The sequence below is a fragment of the Harpia harpyja genome, chromosome 20 (assembly GCF_026419915.1).
Source record: "Harpia harpyja isolate bHarHar1 chromosome 20, bHarHar1 primary haplotype, whole genome shotgun sequence".
Lineage (NCBI taxonomy): Eukaryota > Metazoa > Chordata > Aves > Accipitriformes > Accipitridae > Harpia > Harpia harpyja.
This window is the reverse complement of record NC_068959.1, coordinates 10,537,380-10,559,330: the sequence shown is the minus strand read 5'-3', so window position 1 is coordinate 10,559,330 and position 21,951 is coordinate 10,537,380. Positions and strand designations below refer to the sequence as shown.

The 21,951-nt window shown below is 65.7% G+C and overlaps 2 protein-coding genes across 5 annotated transcripts in view; both read right to left on the bottom strand.

Annotated features, from left to right (window-relative positions):
• The window catches only part of NSD1 (nuclear receptor binding SET domain protein 1), a 63,429-nt gene extending 56,962 nt beyond the window's left edge, over positions 1-6,467 (bottom strand). For 2 of the 3 annotated variants that reach the window (XM_052771955.1, XM_052771956.1), the window contains exons 1-2: positions 5,385-5,516; positions 4,484-5,166 (exon numbers count right to left, since the gene is read on the bottom strand). In XM_052771955.1, coding sequence (XP_052627915.1) covers positions 4,484-5,146 — 663 coding nt within the window. In that variant the 5' untranslated portion in view covers positions 5,147-5,166; positions 5,385-5,516. Of the gene's footprint in view, positions 1-4,483; positions 5,167-5,384; positions 5,517-6,357 lie in introns of those variants that run through there. The other variant, XM_052771954.1, reaches the window with a different exon arrangement.
• A 7,849-nt stretch (positions 6,468-14,316) lies between these two features.
• FGFR4 (fibroblast growth factor receptor 4) lies at positions 14,317-21,389 on the bottom strand. Of its 2 annotated transcripts, XM_052772025.1 has the most exons (18): positions 21,170-21,389; positions 20,618-20,723; positions 19,308-19,577; positions 19,112-19,201; positions 18,789-18,955; positions 18,578-18,701; positions 18,084-18,274; positions 17,829-17,967; positions 17,551-17,744; positions 17,161-17,306; positions 16,779-16,900; positions 16,568-16,678; positions 16,236-16,426; positions 15,740-15,862; positions 15,587-15,657; positions 15,150-15,287; positions 14,952-15,057; positions 14,317-14,879 (listed from the first exon to the last, which is right to left on the bottom strand). In XM_052772025.1, exons 2-18 carry the CDS (start codon positions 20,688-20,690, stop codon positions 14,733-14,735), a joined length of 2,403 nt encoding a protein of 800 aa, XP_052627985.1. In that variant the 5' UTR covers positions 20,691-20,723; positions 21,170-21,389; the 3' UTR covers positions 14,317-14,732. The 2 variants fall into 2 exon arrangements, with proteins under 2 accessions (XP_052627985.1, XP_052627986.1); XM_052772026.1 differs by lacking the exon at positions 19,308-19,577 and having other exon boundaries at positions 21,170-21,386.
• Positions 21,390-21,951: the final 562 nt, after the last annotated feature.

Below are 21,951 nucleotides of genomic sequence, written 5' to 3'. Positions count from 1 at the left end.
CACTGTCCTGCTGTGGCAGCATCTTAACATCCACCCACTTACACCACCACAACGACAACGAATAGGCGATGCAGCGCCATCACATCATGAAAGCACCAAAGTCATTAAGGACCTCAAAAATTTATGGTCGAGCAGTAACACAGCCCAGGACAGTACCCTAACCATGGAAATATCCATTCTTCCGGATGCCCACCACGGCCGAAGTCCTTTGTGGGTAAGTTCAGATCTGCTCGAGACACGAATGCGCTTCAGTACAGGGGCCCAGTGGATGCCAGCAGACTGCACAGCCAGGTGAGATCCAGCTACATGCTCCCTCCTGAGAAGGAATAAGGTTTTCAAAACAGTGTAAATCTCAGTGGCAAAGAGGGGTGTGTGCAAGATCAGATGCACAGGGACAGTAGTACACCGAGAGCCTGTTCTCATCAGGTGCACGTAGAGGGAGATCATGCCTGCAGGAAGCACAGACAGCCAAATGGAATTAATCTCCCCACCAGGAAGATGTCAAATGACCAAGGAAATTTATGGTCCCTGCTCAAACAAACCAGTGCCATGCCTATTGTATCTCAGGGATATAATGTTACCAGTAGTTAGTTACACCCCAAATCAACAGTCTGTAGTAGAAGATTCTCTCAGAAATGTTTACAGGAGTAGCAAGTATCACATGGCATTGGTTCCTCTATTTTATTTTTAGCAAAGAAAGAAATGGCACTAGACATGTCAGTTAGTAAATGAAGAACCAGAGTAACTCTCACACAGGGAAACACTTTATGTGTACAAACACAGAGTACTCTCTCACAGCTGCAGGTTGCAACAGAACTCTGAAGTTCATCACAGATTAATTCTAGGCTTAAAATGAGGACTTTGCTGGCCTTCAGTCCTTTCAACACATTGCATACAGCATGGTTCTGGTAAAGCAAAAACCTTCGAGGAGCCCTAACACACATGCTCTACTCATTCCTTACATCCAGCCACTGGAAGCACCCATCCCTAGCAACGAAAGATCTGGCTCTGGATTTCCCTGTACACCTCATCTCCTCAATGCCATTACCCGAGCATCACACTCCTATAGCGTGGAGCTGGACAACAAGGAAATAGTAAAAGAATGAAAAGCAACACTGAGCAAGTGCCTCACACAAGCTCTGCACATCCTGCAGCCTGAAGCCATCAGGGTCCCATGGAAAAAACAGCTTCTGACTGCATAACCTGGGACCATAAGCCGCACAACATACATGCACCAAGAGTGGCACAGACGTACTTGAATCCAAGAACTCCCTGCTTCTAAGTGCTCAACTCTGCAAACCAAATGACTAACATACTTTGTGGGTAGCAATTAAAAACCAACAAACTGGCAAAGTGAAAGCCAAGTAATACAGCACCTAAAGTTATGTAAAATAGCAAAACTTCAGCACAAGAGTTCTGTCAGAAACGAGCCCACCGGCTCCAATTCCTCAGCAACCAAGTTCAAGCAAGACCTACAGCGCTCAGACCTCACATGTCTGCACGTGCCCTCCCCAGCGCAGGAGCCCGGGCCCAGTTATCCCTCCAACTCCACAAAATGCTGTCCTCTACAACTTGCAAAGGCCAGGAAAGCACTAAAGACAAGCTCGTGTCAGGATGGTAAAGAACAAACAGAGAAATTAAAAAACGACCATTCCTTTCAATTTAAATGGCAATAACCCAACATTAACGCCATATGCACAAGGAAGTAAGCCACCAGCTGCCAGCAGCCACTGTATCATCACTTCTGGAGCAGAAACAAGACTCAAGACCCACTGCTACAATTTCTTTCTTTTCCAACACAAAACCTGGCAGTAGCTGCTGGGAGCATGGAGAGCTTCAGTCAACCTTAACTAAGATTAACCTGACACTCAAAATAACTTCACTTCAGAATATGCACATCCCTCTTTACAACTGAATGCTACCTGAGCAACCTCTCCCATTTGGGGCAATGTTCGAGTGCAACGGATGCCAGGGCTATTAACAAATCCCCATGCAAAACAATACCTGCTGCCACCCCTCCTACCCAGAGGCATTACTTAAATGCTGTATTTTGCATCCCACTAACGACTAAACCAAATGCTGGCCCTTCTGCTGGAAGTACTCTTGACATTTTGGAAATCGGCCTTTTCAATTATCTAGTGAATAATTCGAAACTTGCACGGGGCAGACACAGAGGTCCAAGACACATGCACGCTTTCCTCTTGGCGAAACAGGAAGTCTGAGCAGCAGTGGGCATACTCAAAGCCGTGAGCTTCAAGAATAAAAGCTCTGAGAAAGTCTGACTGTAAGGTGGAGGAACCCCATCATCAAGCTGGGTAAAGGTGATTATCTGAAAGAGTAGCCCAGCTATGACAAGCCACCCTAAAAATAGCAGTGGAGAACTCCCGGAGGTTTACGGTTGTTGTTTTGGTGTGGTTTTTTGTTTTAAGTTCTAGCAGGCTCTCAAAAAAAGTTTATTCCAGTTACCCAGGTACAAATGAGACCGGAATTAAATGCCTACATGAGTAAATGATGTGAGGAGCAAGCCTGGTTATTTCTAGCTACTGTGTCATGTTCAACAATTAAAAGATTTTAACTGTCTCATTAGTAACTTGGCACAGAGAAAAATCCCTATCTCTTCCCATCTCACAAGTAGCAGGGCTAAAATGAAGGACCGCTTGGACAACTCACACTTACATACTAAAGGAAGAATGCAAGACTCAAGGAGAGAAAGATCCCAGGCCGCCTAAAAAAGTGCTTTTCTTTATTTTTTTTTTTTCTGAACGCACTTATGCTTTTAAGTCGCCAGAACAATTCAGCAAGGCTAACGTTGTACTACAGCAGACAGGAAGGCAGTTTTACTGAAAAGTCAACCCCTTGTTGCATATTCAAATAGCAGCCTCAATCACTAAGACAGTTTTGTCACCGTACAAGCTGCAGTTCTGTGGAGCACGATGTAAAGCCACTGATAGCAGAGGCAAGTGTTGTGAAAGTACCTCTGCTAGCTTCTGTTTACAAAGTGAGACCCTCCCACAACCGCATCACTGAGCACATGTCTGCCCAGACATCCCTGCTTTGCTCTGCAAAACAAAGCTAAGTATATGCACAAACCTCAGACTGACAGCAGCCTCTTACCCCCAAAGACTAAAGACTGAGTCTCCATAAGGAGACGGATTCTTCCCAAGGAACGCTCAAGAGGATCCACGACCCAGAGCCAGAGCTGACCCTAACCACGCCACAAACAAACTGAGCTGCTGTCAGCATCTTCCTGAAATTGCCCCTTCCGTGGGCACTCTGTGAGAAGTGCTCCCCCACCTCCCAGAGCACACAGCAGGAACACTGTATGTTCCCAAATGGACAGAGGTGAAGGCAAGTATTTCTCCCCAAGTGCTGCATGCACCAGTAGCATCTGTCCAGCATCAGTGGCTCTACTGAAATTAAAGAGAGCAAGATGGTTTCAGTATCAGTGCTATCACATGAATTAATTTTCACACCCTGCATCAAGTAATACTTAAAACCCAGAGTATCCTCTGGCAAGGAACCTTAAGTTTGCAAAAACAGATTTAAGAAACACACAAAAAAATTACTGAAGAACTGCAGGAAATATACATACATATCTGCAAATAAAAAGTCACGCTGAAAACCATCCAAAAATTATACTTGCATTCAAAAGCACATTATACAAAAAAGTTGAATGCACCTAACTCCTTTCAAAACTCTGGAAGTTCGATCAGTTTTGCTTCTTATTAAGCATATCAGAAAACAAACTGAAGGAATTTGTGAGTGTAGAGAGAAATCAGAAAGAAAAAAAAAAAGTCAGCCTGAATAACAGGCAAGGTTTCCTGCCCGTGAGCTCTGTCAGGCCATGACACAGGCCTTCCCCGACCATCGCCAAAGTCTCACGGCTTGGGTACCTCAAGCCAGGCCAGACAAAGAGAGCCGTCTGACAGCGCTAAAGCTGGAACAGGCAGGAGAGGGAAAAGCTCTCCTCCTGCCCTCGTTATCTCCAGTGCACACCCCCCCGCCAAAAAAAAAAAACCAAAAAAAAACCAAGCTTGCAACGAGGGAAAAAAACTCCACCGAACTTTGCGGCGACCCGCTGTTCTCGGGCAGAGGAATGGTGCCTCTCACTCCTGAAGGGAGAAGGGGGCGCGGGGGGAGCGCGGCTGGCCGCGCCGGGGCACAGGTGCGCGGCAGAGCCCGGTGACAGCCCGCGCTGGCCGGCGACCCCCGGTACGGCAGTCCTGAGCCGCTCCCGACTGCGGGCCCGGGGCGGCCGCAGCGCACCCCCGAGGCCGGCAGCCTCCCCCCGCGCCTCGGCAGGGTCCCCTCGGCAAGATGGCTGCCCGCCCTCGAGGGTGCCGGCTGCGAGGGCGCCCGGCCCGGCCCCGCCGCAGCGCGCCTCGCCGGCCTCCGCCGCAAAATGGCAGCGACAGCGGCCTCCCCCCGTCCTCCGCCGCCCGGCGCCCTCCCCTCCCTCCCCCCCCGCCCCGCCGGTGCTTACGAGCTGCAGGGCCGCCGCCGCGGCGGTGGCGGAAGGCTCCGGCTTCTCCCCGGGGCCGCCGTCCGGCACCGTCGTCGGCACCGGCTCGGCCAGCTGCAAGCGGGGCGGCGGCGGGCTGGCGGGGCCCTGCTGCGGTCCGGGGCGGCCGCGGCTCCGCGAGCCGGGCTCGGCCGCCTCCTCCTCCGCCTCCTCCTCGTCGTCGTCGTCCTCCTCCTCCTCCGGCGTCTCGGCGCCCTCCTCCTCCTCCTCCTCCTCCTCCGCCGCCTCCTCCTCCCCGCCGTCCCGCAGGAACAGGGGGAAGGCCAGGGCCCCGCGGGGCGCGTCGGCCGCCGGGCCGGGTCCGTCGGCGCCGGCCGCCGGGCCCTGCACCGCGGGGAGGCGGGGGGGCGGCGAGCCGGGGTCGGGCAGGGCCTCAGCGCCGTCGGCGGCGCCGCCGAGGTACTCGGCGTTGATCATGGAGGCCAGGTCCTGCAGCCGGCGCAGCGGGATGTAGCAGGACGAGGGGTCCTGGCCGTAGACGGGCTTGGCGGCGGCCAGCTGCATGGCGGGCGGCTCGGGGCCGCGGCCCTCGCCGAAGGGGCCGCCCTTGGCCTCGGCGGCCGCCAGCGACGTGCCGAAGGGGACGAGGCAGCTGCGGCGGCTCACTTCGCAGGCCTGCTCCATGCCGGGCCGCGGGCATCCACCTGCGGGCACAGCACAATGGGGTCAGCCCGGCCGCCGCCGCAAAATGGCAGCCGCGCCCGGGGGCCCGCTCCGCTCCGCCGGCCCCGCGCGGGCCGTCGCCGCCGTCGCCGCCGCGCTAGGCCCAGGCCACGGCCCGGCGCGCGGCCCGGCCGGGACGGCCTCGGGCCGCCCGACTACGCCGGGCACCGCCGCCGCCGCCCCGCGGGGCGCCGCTCACCTGCGGCCGCCGCGGCCGGCTCGCCGCCAGCCCCCGGTGCGGGCCGAGAAGGAGACGCGCCGACCCGGCCCGGCCAGGCCCCGCCAGCGCTCCTCCGCCGCCTCCCTCCTCCCTCCCCCGCATGCGCGCGCCCGCCGCCGCCGCCATCCCGCCGGCGCGCGCCCCGCGCCTGCGCGCGCGCCCCCCGCGCCCGCTCTTGGGGTTCGGCGGCGGCCAATCAGCGCGCGCCCGCGCGGCCCCCCCTCCCCCCCACCCTTCGGCGGGCGCCCCCCTCCCCCCCCCGCGCACCGCTCGCCCGGAGGGGGGGGGGGCGGTGGGGGAGGGGGCGCTCAGTGCTGCCCCCCCCCGGCGTGCCCCGCCGCCCCGCGGCCCGGCCTGCCCCGCCGCGGCCCCGCTCCCCGCCTGCGGCCCGGCTCGACCGGCCCGGCCCGGCCTGGCCCCGAGCACATGGCGGCCCGGCCCGCCCGGCCCCGCCGCCCCCACCTCCATCTTAGGCGGCGGCGGCTGCTGGGCCTGGGGGGGAGCACCGGGTGGCCCCGCCGGGACGGGACGGGGCGGGACGGGGCGGCCCGGCCGCGCCTCACCTGCGGGGCCCGGCGCCCCGGCCCGCCGCCGCCCCCCCCACCCCACCCCCGCCTCGTCGGCCGCGGGGCCAGCGGGCAGGCCGCCGGCCTGCGAGCGGCGGCGGAGCGGGCGCCAACAAAATGGAGTCGGTTGGGCCCTGAGCCCCGGCGGGGCACCCGGCGGGCGGCGGCTCGTGCCCGGCGGCGCGGGCCGCCCGCCCCGCCTAGGCCTCGGCCCCGGTCCCGGCCCCGGTCCCAGCCGGCAGCCAGCAGGGCGGGGGTCGCGGGCCGCCGCCCGCCCCCGCCGGGCTCGGGTTACCCCCTGCCATTGTCCGCCGCGCCCCGCGGGCCGGGCCCGGCGCCCCAGCCGCGCTCCCCGCCCCCCCCCCTCCCGCCGCCCTCCCGCGCACCGGCGGGCCGGGCCGTCGCCCTCCGCGGGGCCCGCCGTGCCGTGCCGAGCCTCGCCGAGCCTCGCCCGCCGGGGAGCGGCGCCCGGGTGCCCGCGGCCTGGCTGTCCTCGCCGGGCTCCGCCGCTCCCGGACAGCGAGCGCCGCGCTCCCCGCCCGCCCTCACCGCCGCCGAGCGGCGCGCAGCCGGCCCCGCGCCCGCCCGCTCCGCCGGGCCGGGCCGCCATCGGCGCCCCGCCACCCCCCCGCCACCCCCCTCGGCCGGCGGCCCCGCGGCGGGCGGCGGCGGCGGCTCCCTCGCTACCTCCAGATGGGGGCCGGGGTCTCCGCCGCCAGCCGCGCGGGTCCGGGCGCCGCGCCACGCCGCCGCCGCACCGGCACGGCTGGGCAGGCACGGGGCGGGGGCGGCCGGGCGGGGGGCAGCGGCCGGGGCAGCGCAGGGATGTGGCACCGGGGCGGCGCTGCCCGGGCCGCGCGGGGGGGGGCAGGGCCCGGCCGCCCCCCCGGGGTGCCGGGCGGGGAGCTGGGTGCCGCCACGGGGCTCGGCCGCGGCGCTGCCCGGGGCGGACCCGCTCCCCCCGCCCGCCGCCGCTGCCCTTTGTTTCCCCCCCCGGCCCGGTCCGGCCCGGCCGTGCGGGAGCCCCCCGGCCGTTCTGGCGCCACGCTCCCCTCCCGCCGGGCAGGGGCCTCGGAGCAGCCTCTCTGCACACTCAGGCAGGCAGCGCCCGCTGCCCGGCCCTTGCCACCCCACCGGGGCACAGCCTTCCCCCACCGAAAACACCGTCCTGGAGCGGCTGCGGGTTGGCGCCTCAGCAGGGCGGTGGGATCCCACCTGCGGGCAGCCCTGCGCCCTGCCTTCTCCCTGCCTGTGCGCTTTGGCAGTTCCGCCGAGGGCTCCCAACTTCCTCCGCTGCCCCTTTGGCCCTTCCCGGGCACTCCCTCCTGCCCTGTCTGCAGCCGGCGATGGGGCAACCGTTCCTCCCCAGCACCTGCCCCAGAGGGGCCACACCAAGGTCCCCAAGCCATGGTCCCCGCACTGGTGTGCTGCCACCGCGGAGAGGCTGCCACGTTCAGTCTCGCGCTGCTCCAGCGCACTCATGGAGGGTGGGGTGACTTGGCAGGAAGAGCCACGGTTGGAGGTTTTGCTTGTGACACGGTTATACCTCCGAGGTCCCAGCCCGGGTCTTGGCTGGCAGCACCCAACCCGTCGCCACAGGCCATCTCACCCGGTGCCCACGTGCTGCGGTGACATGTGGGAGCTGGGACCGCGCTGTGCCCGGTGCTGCACAAACTCGGTGCCGAGGCCTAACGTCCACACCATCCTCCCTGCCCGCGCAGAGATGGGGCAGCACCCGGCGTGGCTGGGGTCCCTCTGTTTACCCCCAAACGGGGAAATACCTGCGGCACAGCCCGTCTCCCAGGGATCGACTCCAGCTGCAGCAGCCGCACCCTGGCACACCCGGGCGGGGGCCCGGCAGCCAACTTTCCTCCTTTCTCTTTGGAGCAACCTGCCACGCACGTTTCCGCCACGTTCCCAAAATAAAGCTAATGGTTTATTTATAATCCCCCGGGGGCGGGCAGGGCCCTGCGCAGGGCGGGAGCGCCCCGTGTCTCCCCATAGCCTGGCACCCGAGACCCAGCGAGCGAGGGCTGGCCTGGAAGGAGGTTTAGGACTGTCCCCAGTCTGGCCCCTGACTGTCGCCAGCTGCCCTCGCTTTGTGGATTTGCCCCCTTACGCTGGCTGGGGCAGGGAGAGGCAGGGCTGCCGACAGTCCCAGCCTGGGCACTGGCCCCTTGTCGTCCCCCCCGGGTGCCACCCACCACGGGCTGAGCCCTTCTGCTCGTGGGCATGTAGCCCAGCATAGCCCCACGGGACACTGGTGGGCAGGGGCTTGTACCACTTGGGCAGTGGTGCCCAGGTGGTTCAGGACACCCCCAGGCATGTCGGCATCCCACTGCCGCCCGCCCCCCCGGGCACATCCCCTGCCAGCAGGTGTCCCGCTGGGGCCCCGCGGTGATCCCGGCACCGCTCCCCGCAGCCGTGCGGTTACTGCTGTGGGGAGGAGCGGGGCGGGGGCGGCGGGATGCCCTCAGATGCACTCCCCGTCTGCTGTGTCACCTCTCCCCGCACCGCAGCCACCGCCCGCAGGAAGGGCCCTTCCCCGGCCCCTCTCTTCCGGCGGAGGAGCAGGCAAATGGCACCCGGGCCACCGCCGCGCTCCCGCCCGGATGCGCGGCGCAGCAGGCAGCACGGGCCGGCGCTGCCGCCGCCGCCGCCGCGCTGGGCTTTGTCTGCGGGCTCCGGCGGGCGGGCGGCCGCCAGCCTCCTGGGCAGGCCTACCCGCCGCCGGGCTTCGCCTGCGAACCCCCCCTCCCTACCCCGTGGCCAGGCTCGCCCCCCGGCCCAGCCCGGCTTCCCAGAGCATGCTGGGGCCTCCGGAGCCGGTCAGGCCGGTGGGCGCGGAGCCGCACGGCACTGCGGGATCCATCGGGAGGCTCCGGTTCCCCCCACCCATCCCGCCACGGTCCCGTCCCGTCCCCCCCGCCACGGGAGCAGCCCCGTCCCCCCCGCTCCCCGTCGCCCGATGCACGGCCCCCGCCGATGCGCAGCCCCCGCTCCCGCCATGGCCGCTGCCCGCCGCCGCAGCGATACAGAAGGGAGTGCGGCCCCGCGCCGGGGGCACCCGCTCGCTCTCCCCGGGGGAGATGGGGGGAGTGGGGGGGTCACGGCCGGCCGGCGGGGAGCCCCAGACCTCGGTGTGGAGGGAGCTGTGGACAGGCTGGGCTCGCTGCGAGTGGCCCCCGGCCGCGGCCGTCCAAGCCCCGGCAGGCACTTAGGCACGACGGGGACGCGGGAGGACGGCGGAGGTGGGGGGGGGCGGGGGGAGCAGCACCGGGGCCCTGCACAAAGGGCCGGGGTGGGCGGCTGGGAGCCGTGGCCGTGGGGCTGGCGCATGGCCGGCAGCGTGGGCGAAAGGGTTAAGGAGCTGCGGCGGGCAGGGGGAGGGCTGGCCCGGCGGGGGGAGAGGAAGGAAGCAGAGGAGGAGAGGAGAGGAGAGCATCCTGCCCGGAGGGTTTGCCGGGGGCCCCTTTCCCCCGGGAAGCGGCTTGCGGGGCTTGAAACCGCTGGGGATGGAGCGGTGGAGAGCCGGGGCAGCCGGCGGGGCTCAGCCCGGCTCTGTGTCGGCAGCACCGGCAGCACCGTGCCCGCAGCTCAGTGCATGCAGGCAGGCAGGGCTGCCCGCATCTGCCTGCAGAGGTAGCCCTGGGGTTTTCCTCGCTGCGATGGTGTGCCCAGCGCGGGCGTCTGCTCCCTGTGCCGGGGTGACCCCTGTCTCCCAGGTCCCCCACCCCGCAGCCCTCCTGCCCTGCCACTCCCACGGCCCCCCTGAAACCTTGGGGGACAGCCCCAAGGACAGGCAGGGCAGGAGCAGCCTCCGGACACACAAGGGTAGTGGGTGGGGGGCAGGACCCCAGCCACAAGCTGCTGGGGACAGGAGCCATCTCTGCTGAGCTCCTGCGCTCTGCATGGAAGAGCTGTCGCTTGGCTGGGGCCGACTGGAGACCTGTCACCCCAGCAGCCATGTGCAGCATGGGGACAGTCCTTGAGGGACCGGGCTCCAGGGTGCCCAGCTGGGTGCTGCAGCCGCTCTCAGGGACTTCGCTGCTCCCTCAGCCCTCAGGCAGACATGCTGCCCCCTCCATCCCCAGCTGAGGGGGTGTACAGGGCCCCAGCCCTGGGCAGGGAGGCTGAGCCCTCGCTGGGCTTCGCTCCATCCATCTAAGGTAGACCCAGGTTCACCAGGCTCCTGTGCCCATGGAATGCCCGTCCCGCGCTGGTCCCTGTCACCCTCAGCGGGTACGAGCAGGATCCACATGGGGACACGGTGCGGCTCTGCAGCCCGACCCCTCCTGCCCTGCCCCACTCCCAGCCCCATCCATCTGCGAGGATGATGGGATGGAGAGCGGAGCCAGGATCCCTCCCCATGCCGCAGACCATTTTTCCCAGCCGAGTTTGTCACCCCTCCAACACAGTCCCAGGGCTGGCCTGCCGCGAAGGCCACTCTCACCAGCCGAAAAGGCGTGGGTGTGCAGCGGGGGAGCCCGCCCCTCCGGTCCCGTTTCTGCACGCCCTGTGCAGAGCTGCTCCCGCTGGCCAGGAGATGGGGCTCGCAGCCCGGCTTCCCTCGCCGCCGGCCACGGCCGGGCGAGCGAGCGCAGAGGGCTGCGGGCTGGAGAGGGGGCCGCAGCGGGGGACCCCCCCCTCCCCGCCCTCGCTGGGACCCCCAGCTTGGAGCACAGCCAGCGCTGGGGCTGGCGGCTCGGCTCTGCCCGTTGCAGGGAGAGAACCGGGGCGTGCGTGTGTGTGCGTGTGCATGAGTGTGCACGAAGGGACGTGTGCATGGAAGGGGGGGGTTGGACACGGAGGGGGGGGTGTGTACATGTGCATGGGGATGTGTGTGCGTGGAAGGGATGTGCGTGGGGGTATTGTGCGTGCCTGGGGGTTGTGCGCGGGATGTAGCGTGTGTGCATGGCTGGGGGGGTGGTGCATGCATAGGGTGGGGGGGTGTGTTTCTGTGCATGGGGGGGGTGCGCCTGAGGTCTGTGTGCGTGCACGGAGGGGGGTGTGTGTGTGTGCGCGCATGCAGGGTAGTGCAAGTGTGCATAAATGGGCACGTGTGTGTATGTGCACGGGAGGGTGTGTGTGCAGGGGCTTGTGCATGGATGGGGGGGTGTGCAGACACGAAGGGGCTGGGGGCGTTGGGTGCGTGCCTGCATCTATGTGTGTTCATACATCTATGTGTGCAGTGTCTAGGGATGCAGAAACTGCCGGTGTTCAGATCCCTCCACGGGAGAGGACAGGCCCCTGCCTCAGCCTGTGCCCAGGAAGCAGCATGGGGCGGCCCCACGTGTGGGTGCCCATGGGGCCCCCTTTCCCTGCCCGCTGGCCCATGGAGGCCCTTCCCTCCCCTTTGCTGCCTGGGCAGCGGTGGTGCACATGGAGCACAGGCATGGGACAAGGACACGGCACGCAGCACGTAGAACATGGGGTACGGCAGGCAGGAGCAGGCAAAGGGGCAGTGCCAGGTGGGGGAGGCAGGAGCCTGGTGCCTTTCAGCCTCCCCAGCCTCATCCCTCCCTGCCCGGGGGCAGAGGCTTTCTGCATCTCACAAAAGCCAGATTCTCCCTGGAGATAAAATCCTGTCGCCTTTGTTTTGGGGAGAAAAGACTACAGCAGCTCCCGGTCCCACAACAGAGTAGTTAAGGAAAGGCATCTCCTGGCGAGGGGCTGGGAGCCACATGCCGGAGCTGGAATGAGGAACCAGCCGGTGTCCTGGCCCCTGGGGTGCTGTCCCTCCCCCGGGACTCAGCATGCCCCCCAGGACCACAGCCATATCCATCAGGACTGAGCATCCCCCCCAAGGGCTATAGCATGTCCCCCAGGACTCAGCATCCCCTTCACCATCCCCCCCCCCGCCCCCCCGGACCAAAGCCATCTCCCCTAGGGCTCAGCATTCCCCTAGGACTCAGCATCTCCCCCAGAACCACAGCATCCCTCCAGGGACCACAGCATCCCACCCAAGACCAGCAGTGCAGGGGGGTGGCTGGGAAGGTCCTCAGCCCCACTGACATCCCACATCCCATAGGGACCCACAGACATGTCCCAGCAACACGCAGGGGGAACCCCGGCTGGAGGGGGACACGCAGCCCCTGGGTGGGCAGGTTCGGGTCGGGCAGCAGGTACTTGGCCGCAGGGCTGGGGCAGGCAGGGTGCCCGCGGGCATGGCCGGGCTGGGGAGCGATGCCAGGGCCCGGGGGGCAGGCAGCGGAGGGAGCGGAGGGGGGGTGGTGTGTGGGAACGCTGCCTCAGGAAACCAGCGGGATTTACTGGGCTACACGCTAAATCCCCCTCACAAAAGGGGCCTGTTCGTGGGGACAGGATGCCGGTGGCTCAGCCACACTTGTTTGGCCAGCAGAGCCTGGCGGATTAAGGACAATTGGTTCAGCCCTGACAGAAAATACCAGGAATGTTAAACAATAAAAACCGCCTCCAGTTGTCGTGGGGCTGCGGGACGCCCTGGGCTGCCTCCCTGCCCGGCCACAGCCTCGGCTGCCCTGTGCTCGGCAGAGCTGGCTCTGGCACAGCCCGCTGGCACCCACTGCTGCGGCTCTGGGGGATACGCTGGTCCCTGGGGACGGGGTGAGGACCCAGCCCCCTGTGCTGGGGCAGGCGGGTAGGCACAGTGTTGGGCACCGCCAGGACCCCGAAAGCATTTCTGGGCTGAGCCGATGTGGGTTGGGCTGTGGGGACAAAGCACTGCCTGCACCCATGCACTGCCTATACCCATGGCACGCTCACTAAGTGAGTGGGGATGAAGCGGGGCCATAGCAGGGGCTGGCAGGTCCCTGCTTACCATGTCCTCTTGTGCCCCCCCACCTGGCATTAAGGATTAACGAACCCACCTCTGACTCACCCTCTGAAAGTGGCTGTGACCCCATTTTTCAGGTAAAGGGCAGCACCCAGCAAGCAGGAGCCGTGCAAACCACAGCAGGCACAGGGCACTGCCTGCCCCCCATCAAGGAGACCCCAGCCTGGAGTGAGGTGGGGGCAAGCTGGGCACAGCCCCCAGGGGCTCAACCCCCTCCCCATGCACTCGTTTGTGTTCACCCCTGGTCCCGACCGGGAGCCAGGCAGCCCCTGTGGGCAGCCTGGGCATTTTGCCCTCCAGCACGTGAATGCCCCATTCAGGGCTGTGCAAAATGCATTGGTTCTGGCACATTAGCAGACAGCTGGGATCCTTCCCGGGCAGGCAGGCTGCCGGGACAGGCAGGTTTCACACCTGCCGGTGGGCTGTCTGCCTCCACCCGCCGTGCTGGAGCAGGGGTCTTGTCCCAGCAGAGAGAGGGGCAGGGCTGGGGATGGAGGCTGCAAGCATGCTGGCAGGGCTGGGCTCCCCACAGCAGCCCTGAGAGGGGCTGTTACGAGGAGGGGGCCCCAGGACGGTTCTGCGAGCCACCAGGCTCCCTAGCACATGCAATGCATGGCAGGCACTGCACGCATGGCTGAGCCGAGCCCTGCACCAGGGCAGCCACAAGGTGCATCCCTTAAAAGCCCGGACCCCAGCACCATCGCAGCAGTGGGCAGGATCAAGGGACCCCCTTTCCAGCTGCCCCAGACCCAGGTCCTGCCTCACAGTGCCTGCCAGGCCCCCTCGCCTCAGGCTGGTTTGGGGCAGGCCATACTGGAGAGCCAGCTTCCAGGCTGGGGGGGCTGCAAGTGCAGCTGGGAGCTGGAGGAGGAAACAAGATCCTGGGGCTAATGGCCGGCAAAGCCTGGCCCTAGATGAAACCCTAGACCCAGGGAGCGGGCTGGCAGGAGGGGGCGAGACAGCTGCAGCCCTCCCTGCCCACGCTCTCTGCGGAGCTGGGCATCGTGGGGCAAAGGGGGGGGGGGGGGGCAAAGCAGGCACCAGAGAGCAGGGCCTGGGGCTGGAGCCCCCCAACTTATGCTCCTAGGGGTGTGGGGGCTCCAGGGAGGCAGTACAGAGCCCATAACTCACTTTTATCTGGAGTCCCAGGGCTCACCCAAGCAGGGGGGGTGCGGGAGGTCCCCAGTATGCTGGGCCAGGCCCCAGAGCGCTTTCCCAGCCTGGGAGCCCAGAGCAGTTGGGGGATCGGTTTCAGGGCGATGCTGGTAGCGGAGTTCACGGTGGCTTAGAGCGGCAGCAGCTAATGGGGAACAGATGCAAGGGTGCTTTGTGCTGGAGCGGGCCTGGAGGCGCGGGAGTGGGGACATCGCTTCCTGCACCTGTGGCACTGCCTCCGTGTCCCCCAGGAGCGCTTGCAGGCCCCCGTGCCAGCTGGGGCGAGGAGGTGAGCGAGGAGGCAGCCCCTGACGCGCGGGGCGCAGCTCAGCTGGGCCCTTCACCCCCCAGGAGCAGCGCAGAAACTGCACCGGGGTCTATTCCAAAAAAATAATTTATCAGGTCGATATTTCACATACATAAATATTCATCTCTATGGCTATGTACAGATGCAGCAGGAGCCCAGCAAGCAGCGGGGCTCCTGCCCAGAGACACTTCCACTGAAGTGCTGGCTAAAGCCCAGCTCCCTGGGCAATGCCGTGGGCATCCTGGGCAGTGCCAGCCCCAGAGAGGCTCTGGCTCCCGCTGCCCTGTAATGCCAGGCAGGTCTCAGCCAGGACTGAAGGCTCGGTGCCAAAATGGAGCCACCCTGCCCCAAAATGGACACCCTGCCCTGGCACTGCCGCTCGCAGCCCACCCCTCAAAACGGGCAAAGCAGGGAACCTGTGGGAACCCGGATCCGCTCCTCATGAGGGCAGAGGCAGCCTCAGCATCGCCCTTCCCTGCCCACCCTTAAGTCCTCACGCTGGGGTAGGAGAAGAGGCGGGGAGCCAGCGGCAGCGGGTCGTGGGTGAAGACGGAGTCGTCAGAGGAGCAGGAGCTGGCGGTGTCCTCGCAGGAGGGCGAGTACTGCTCGAAGGGCATGGAAAGGTCCAGGTACTGCAAAGAGAGACAGTGCCATCAGCACCCATGCCACCTGCCCCACCACCCACCAGACCCCCCACCACTCACCTCCTCTGAAACGGCCGCCAGGATCTTGTCCAGCCCCTCCACGAGCTGCTTGAAGGTAGGACGCTGTGAGGGCACGGCGTGCCAGCACTCCCGCATTAGCATGTACCTGGGGAGGGGGGGCACGGGGGTGTTAGCGGTGTCTCGCCATGGCCCCTGCCCACCCCGACTGGCTGGTACTCAGGACTGGCCGGTACTCACAGCTCGTGGGTGCAGTTGGATGGCCGGTCCATGCGGTGTCCCTCCTTCAGCAGCTTGAAGAGCTCCTCAACGGGGATGCCAGGGTAGGGAGAGCCCCCCAGCGTGAAGATCTCCCACATCAGGATCCCGAAGGACCACCTGGAATCATGCGTGGCAAATGGGGGTCAACCACGTCTTAGGACCCTCCCCAGGCAGGCAGGGCCTCGGTTCACCCCACTGCACCCTATGGTGCCACCGTGGGAGCAGGGACAGGAGAGGGTGGCGTCACCCCTGGAGAAGATGTGCCCTGCTGCTGGTGTCCCCATGGAGTACCCCATCCTACTCACAGGGACCCTCCAGTATGTGCCTAACCACATGGCGCTGCCTCATCCCACACCGACGGCAACCTCGTCCCACACCCGACAGCACCCTCAGCCCCCAGCAGCCCCAGGACTCACACATCGCTCTGGTGGGTGTAGACACGGTCAAACAGGGCCTCGGGTGCCATCCACTTCACTGGCAGGCGACCCTATGGGAGCAAACGCCCTGCTCAGCCCCAACTGGGGGTCCCTGTCCCCTCCTGCCCCTCTCCCAGGCCCCCCCCCACTCACATTGCTGGTTTTCTTGTAGTAGTCAATGTCATGGACGTCTCTGGCCAAGCCAAAGTCAGCGATCTTCATCACACTCTCTGCCGTGACCAGCACGTTGCGGGCAGCCAGGTCACGGTGGATGCACTGCCGGGGGGACCGTCACCCGCAGCGGGTGTGAGATGGTGGCTCCATCTCTGCGTGTCCCCTCCCCACACCCAGAGTTGCTGCTCCCCTCCCACGCACCCTCCGGCACCTCTGCGGTGGTGGAGCCACCCCCGCACTGGGCTGGCTGCAGTGACAGGCACTATGGGGACACAGACACCCAGGAGGTGAGTCAGGCTTTAAGCCCCATATTTTTGGGGAGATACTGCCCTGAGCTTTGCTGGATGTGGCTGGGAGGTTCTGGACAGCCCGGGGGAAGGAGCTAGGCTCTCTTTCCACAGGGAGTCACCACCATGCCCCCCCCCCCCAGGCTGAGCCAAGCACAGGCAGCCCACACAGGCTGTGCCAGCCCTACCCGTTTAGACTCCAGGTACTCCATGCCACGGGCCACCTGGTAGACACAGGAGACCAGGTCCTTGAAAGAAAGCTGCTCCTCGGGCATCGCCGCGATGTCAAAAGTGTAGTCGGGTATCGGGGGGCGGCGGGCACGGAGGTACTCACGCAGGTTGCCCTTTGCAGCAAATTCCACGATCACGTACAGCGGCCCTGGGAAGGGTGTCCACTCTGCTCAGCCCCTGCCCTGCCCCAGCCCAGCATCCTACCTGCCACTGTCCCCAACAGCCCCCATCCTCTGCTTCTGCTCCATGCCCATGCCCTGCCCAAGCCCTGCCTGCACAGTCCCCTCACCGTCCTGCGTGCAGACTCCCAGGAGGTTGATGATGTTCTTGTGCTTGTCCATGAGCTTCATCATCTCCATCTCAGATATGAGGTCAGCCAGGTCCTTGTCAGTGGCGTTGTCTGAGGAAGAAGGGCCGTGTCACCGTGCCAGCTGGGGTGGCACTGCAGCCTGGCACTGATGCCACCTCTGCGCCTGGGACGCTGGCAGGGGAGCTGTTACCTTTCAGCATTTTGACAGCCACGGTGACAGCTCTATCTGGCCGGTCTCTGTCAATGCCGTAAGCCTCTGCCCGCACCACCTGGCCAAAGCAGCCTTCCCCCAGGGGCTTGCCCAGCACCAGCCTGGCAGGGATGTGCAGAACTGTTAGGGACCACAGGGACAGCCCTGCTCCCTGCCACCGCACGGCTGGACCCCGAGGGGCAGAGGCAGTGTGGCTGCCCCTCTTCGGTCCGAACCGAGTCCCAGCACCCCGGGATATGGCACTGCTGAGGTGTCTGGTGATGGCCAAAGACCTCCCCATCCAGCACCCACATGCTGCCATCCCCAGGGCAGCTGGGGAGAGCAGCCCCCAGTCCCAGACCTGCCCCGCGTGGCACCATACTTGTCTCGGGGGAACTCCCACTTGGAGTCGAGGGGCAGGTCCAGCTCCATGACCCCAGCCAGCATCGGGGCACAGCTGGAGGAGAGACGGGTGACGCGCATCAGGGATGTGCTGGACTTCCCAGAGGAGCTGGAGTCCAGGGAGAACTGCAGAGAGAGCCCAAGGGACCTCAGCCATCCCACCCTGTGCTCCAGGGCCAAACAGAGACCCAATGGTGCTGCAGAGAGACCCTCACTCAGAGCAACGGGGCGAGGGAGCCACAGGAGGCAGTGGGGACAGCAGCCCCAAGGCTGGCAGCAGGGTAAGGTGTGATGGGCGCAAGTGGCACTTGCGGAGCCAGTCAGTCACCAAGGTCCCCCCGTGCCCCCAGGGCTCCAGCAAGGCACCCACCTGTCGGATAAGTGGGAATTTGGAGAGCTTGTGGACTGCCATGGGCTCCAGGGGCTGCTTGCTCGACTGAGTCTGCATCCGGCACAGCACCACGATGATGACGGCCATAGCCACAGCCAGCGAACCCGAGGTGTAGATGATGATGTCTGTGTACTTGGCCTCAGGGGCTTCAGCTTCCCGCACCAGCTCCTCTTCTGGAGGGAGTGAATGAGCTGGCCTGAGCCATGGTCCCTGCGTGCCGGGGGTCCCAGCTCCCACACCAGGACCCCCACCCCTACCTGGCAGGACGGTGAGCCAGGCAGACTGGTAGGAGAGGCCGATGGAGTTCCCTGCCAGGCAGGTGTACTCGCCAGCATCCTCCACGGAGACATTGCGCAGGTAAAGGACCTCCACCTCGGAGCTATTGATGTCTGCAGTCTGCCGGGAAGATGGATGGATGGTCAACATCCCTCCTCCTTGGGGCACTCTGTGCACTCCCCCGTCACCACCTGAGGGTGGGCATCTGGGACCTGAGTGCTTCCAGCCCTTGTTACCTTGAGCACTTGCACATAGGGGACCCCGTCGGGACCGTAGCTGCTGCCGTTCACCTCAATGTGCTTCAGCCACTGGATGTGGGGCTGGGCATCGCTGTAGACCTTGCAGAAGAACTCCACGTCGCTGCCTACCAGGGCTGTGGTGTTGGCGGGCAGCCCAGCCTGCAGGATGGGCCTGTGCGGGGACCTCTCTGCGCAGAGGAGAGCGGAGCGGTGTCACCGACACGCTGGCTCAGAGCAGGGGCTCCTTTCTCCCTCCCTCTCTACCCACCATGAAGCCACAGAGAGCCCTTCCCCAGCCCTACAGCAGACTGAAGCAACCTCAGCCTGGTCTCCATCCCCACGTCCCTTGGGTGCAACGGACAGGAGGGCTGCACCAGCAGAGAGGACACGAACAGAGGCTCCTCCGTCCCCCTCCCTGTGACCCTGACCCCTCTGCTAGGCGCAGGGGGGAGTGGGGAGCCAGGACCAGCGCCGCGCTGAGGAGCCCTCACCCAGCACGTCCAGGAGGTAGCTGTAGCGGATGCTGCCAAACCTGTTCTCCACCAGGCAGGTGTAGTTGCCGCGGTCGGAGGGCACCACGCTCTCCATCACCAGGCTCCAGTGCTGGTGCCGGAGCTGCAGAGGGAGGAGGCAAGGCAGCGAGGTGTGATGGGGGGCCAGACCCCGGGAGGGAAGGCTGCAGTGGGGGGACCTGGCCCTTACCCGGATGCCCCCGATGCGGTGCTCCCCCCGGAATTCACGCCCATTCTTGAACCAGCGAATGCTGGGGCTGGGGCTGCCTGAGGCTGGGCAGCGAAACTTCACTGTGTTCCCCGCAGGGACTGCATACAGTTTCTTGTCCATCCGGTGAGGGTGAGTCCAGTAAGGAGCTGGGGAGTCACGGGACGCAAGTGGGAGGGGGCCAAGGGGCAGCACGGAGGCTGCTGGAGCTGCTTCCAGCCACTCGTGCTGTGAGCGGGAGGCAGCAGTGCCCCATGCACCTGGAACTGCCCCAGCTGCCCTCTCCTGCCTAGGGTGGCACTGACCTCTGTGTACGTAGACAGGCTCCTCATTTCGGTCTCCGTGGGGACCGTCCCCATCACTGTCTTCATCGTCATCACCCGATGCCAGCGAGTCTGCAAAGGAAAATGGATTGAGAGGCACACCCCTGCCTGCAGGGCTGGGTGGGCAGCGGCTGCCTTGCTGCCTTGGGGTGGAGTTGGGCACTGCCGGGGCTCCTACCCACGACAGAGATGGTGAAGTTACGCAGGATCTCCCCAGTCCCCTGCGCCCGGCACACGTAGAGCCCCGAGTCCTCGTAGGCAACCTCAGAGATCTCCAGCAGGCTCTGCCGGAGATGGATGCGACCCCCTGGGATGAGCGGCCGGGACTCCTTGTACCAGACCACGCTGGCACCGCTGTGGTTGCCATCACAGTACAACTTCAGTGCGTTGCCCGGGTCCAGCAGGAGATGTTCCTCTTCCACCTCCAGCAACGGGCTCTCAAATAGCTCTGGAGAGATGCTGTGAGTGCCCACTCCGGTGCTCACCCCTCCCCAACAGCTGGGCCCCACCACACGCCCACCCCAGTGTGCGGAGCACATGGTGCAACACAGCCCAGTGCCCAGCTCTGCCGCTCCAGAGGCGGGCAAGGGCTGGACTCTGCCCTGGGGCACGGGGACATGGCTTCCGCAGCGGCACTTCCCCGTCCAAGGCCACACATGCCACCGTCCTTCCACAGGGGCCACTCCCAGCAGTGCAGGGTGCCCAAGGCTGTCCTGCCTCACCGAACGCAGACCAAACGAACGCAGCACTGAACAAACGAGGGCACCGAACCCTCCCGTCCACCCGCTGTCAGACCTCCGCATGCCCCAAGCACAGCTGGGACCCCCACAGCCTGGCTGGCCCGGGCGATGCACAGGCTGGGCAGCGGTGCCCTGCCTACCGATGGCCAGCAGCAGGCACATGCACATGCAGGGCAGAAACAACCCAACCGCCAGTGTAGCAATACCCACCGCAGCCCAGCTGCCCACATGCAGGGGCCTGGGGGGACACAAGGGCGTCCCCAGCCCTCTGCGTGGCCATCACAGGCGGCATGTGGGGCAGCTGGCCCTCTGGTCCCCTGGGACATGTTCTTCTCCTGTACCCACCACCGAGAGGCATGGACCGCCCACACCTCTAAGGCGTTTGCGCTCACCGCTGAGCCACACACAACTACCACAGCCCACAGCGTTCACGCCATCCCGCTCTGCCGGGCGCATCCACCGATCGAGCTGAGCCCCCGTAGCGCAGGGATGGCCTGTCTGGAGCCACCCTGCTCCTTCCAGCCTCCACATCTCCTGGCCCCGTGATGGAGACGCTGGCCCCCGCAGCCAGATGGGTGCCCCCAGCTCCCGCCAGCCCAGCCCGGCAGCCAGACCTGTGGGGCTGCGTGCCCAGGGCAAGCACCCGGCACCCCCAGCGGCTCTCTGCCCAGCTGGGGGTCAGCGTTCAGAAAGCAGGACCCTCACCTCACCGCCCCCAAGCCCCCTTTCATTCCCCCCGCAGCCATACCTGGCTCCATCGCCCTGCCCTGGGCAGCAGCCACCAGCAGCAGCCCCACCAGGACCTGCAAGAGGGGCCGCATCTTCCAGGCCCCTCCGGCGCGGCAGTTCCCACCCTGCGAGACAGGCAGGGCCAGGGTGAGGGGACCCGGCTACAGGCAGCTCCTTCAGGGACCTGCCGGCAGGGAGGGGGTGGCCGGTCCCTGGGGCACCGTGGGGCAGTGGTGCGGGGTCCCCAGGGCACGCCGAGGGTGGGTGCGCACGCAGGGCACGGGGGGCCCTGGGCAGGGTGCGACCCCTTCCAGTCCGCTCCCCCCCAACCTCGAGGGCTTGGGGGACGGGACGGAACACGACCCCGTTTGGGTGTAGGGACCCCATCCCTCCAGCCAGCCGCAGCCTGGCCAGGGCGCTGGGAGCGGCTAACCGGGCACCGGGGCGGGGGGGGGGTGGGGGCTGCAGGGTCCCGGGCTGAGGGGGATCCCAGGGAGGGGGGTCCCGTGGCGGAGGGGGGGGGGGGGGGCGGGAATGCCCCGAGGGCGAGGGTCGCGGGCGGCGGCGTTACCGGCGGTGACGGGCTCCCTCGGCGGAGCCGCCCGCGCAACGCGGGGACGGCCCGGGCAAAGTCCGGGGGGGCCGGCGGGCTCAGCGCCGCCGCGCCCCGCACCGCGGCCCCATGGCGGGCAGGGCTCGGGAAGGCTCCGGGCTGGGGCTGAACTCCGGGCTCGGGAGGGCTCCGGGCTGGGGCTGGCTCCCGGCTCGCTCCGGCCCCGCTCTGCCGCCGCCGCGGCGGGCGCGGGCACTTTGTAGGGGCGCGCTCGGGTTACAGCGGCGCCGCCCGCCCCGCCCGGAGCGCTGGGGGCGGGGGGGGAGCGGGGAGGGGGGGGACCGGCCCCGAGCGGCGGCTGCTGCAACCGGCCCCGCTCCGCCGGCTACCGGCTCCTTTTGCAAATCGACCCGCCGCCGAGCTGGGGGGGGGGGGGGGAGCGGCCGGCACCGGCCCCACTGGCCCCCGCCAGCAGCGAGGGGCGGCCCCTTGGCACCCCCCCCCCCCCCGGGACGGCCCCGCGGGTGGGGAACGCGTGGGGCTGCAAAACACCCGGGGCTGCTCTCCTCCGCCGCCCCCCAGGCAGACCCCACGTGCTGGGACCCCACGCCGGGAGCAGCATATCGGGCAGGGGGGGCAAGGCTGCCTCTGCCCCCCCCCCCCCCCGCCGTGGCACCCCGACTGCCGGGAGCAGGGAGCACCCCGGCCCCGGAGAAGCCGAGGGCTCCGCGGCAGCGGTACCCACCGCGGCAGGCGGCCCTGGCCCGGGCTGGGCGCTGCGCATTGCTGGGTGCCCGGCA

Bases quoted from the DNA above. Each gene is read 5' to 3' on its own strand.
- FGFR4 (XM_052772025.1), bottom strand. From the start codon at position 20,690: ATGCGGCCCCTCTTGCAGGTCCTGGTGGGGCTGCTGCTGGTGGCTGCT. The intron at 15,658-15,739 runs GTGAGTGGGGGG...TTGCTCCCATAG, and splicing joins ACTACAAGAAAACCAGCAAT to GGTCGCCTGCCAGTGAAGTG. The intron at 14,880-14,951 runs GTGAGTGGTGGG...CTCTCTTTGCAG, and splicing joins TGGCGGCCGTTTCAGAGGAG to TACCTGGACCTTTCCATGCC.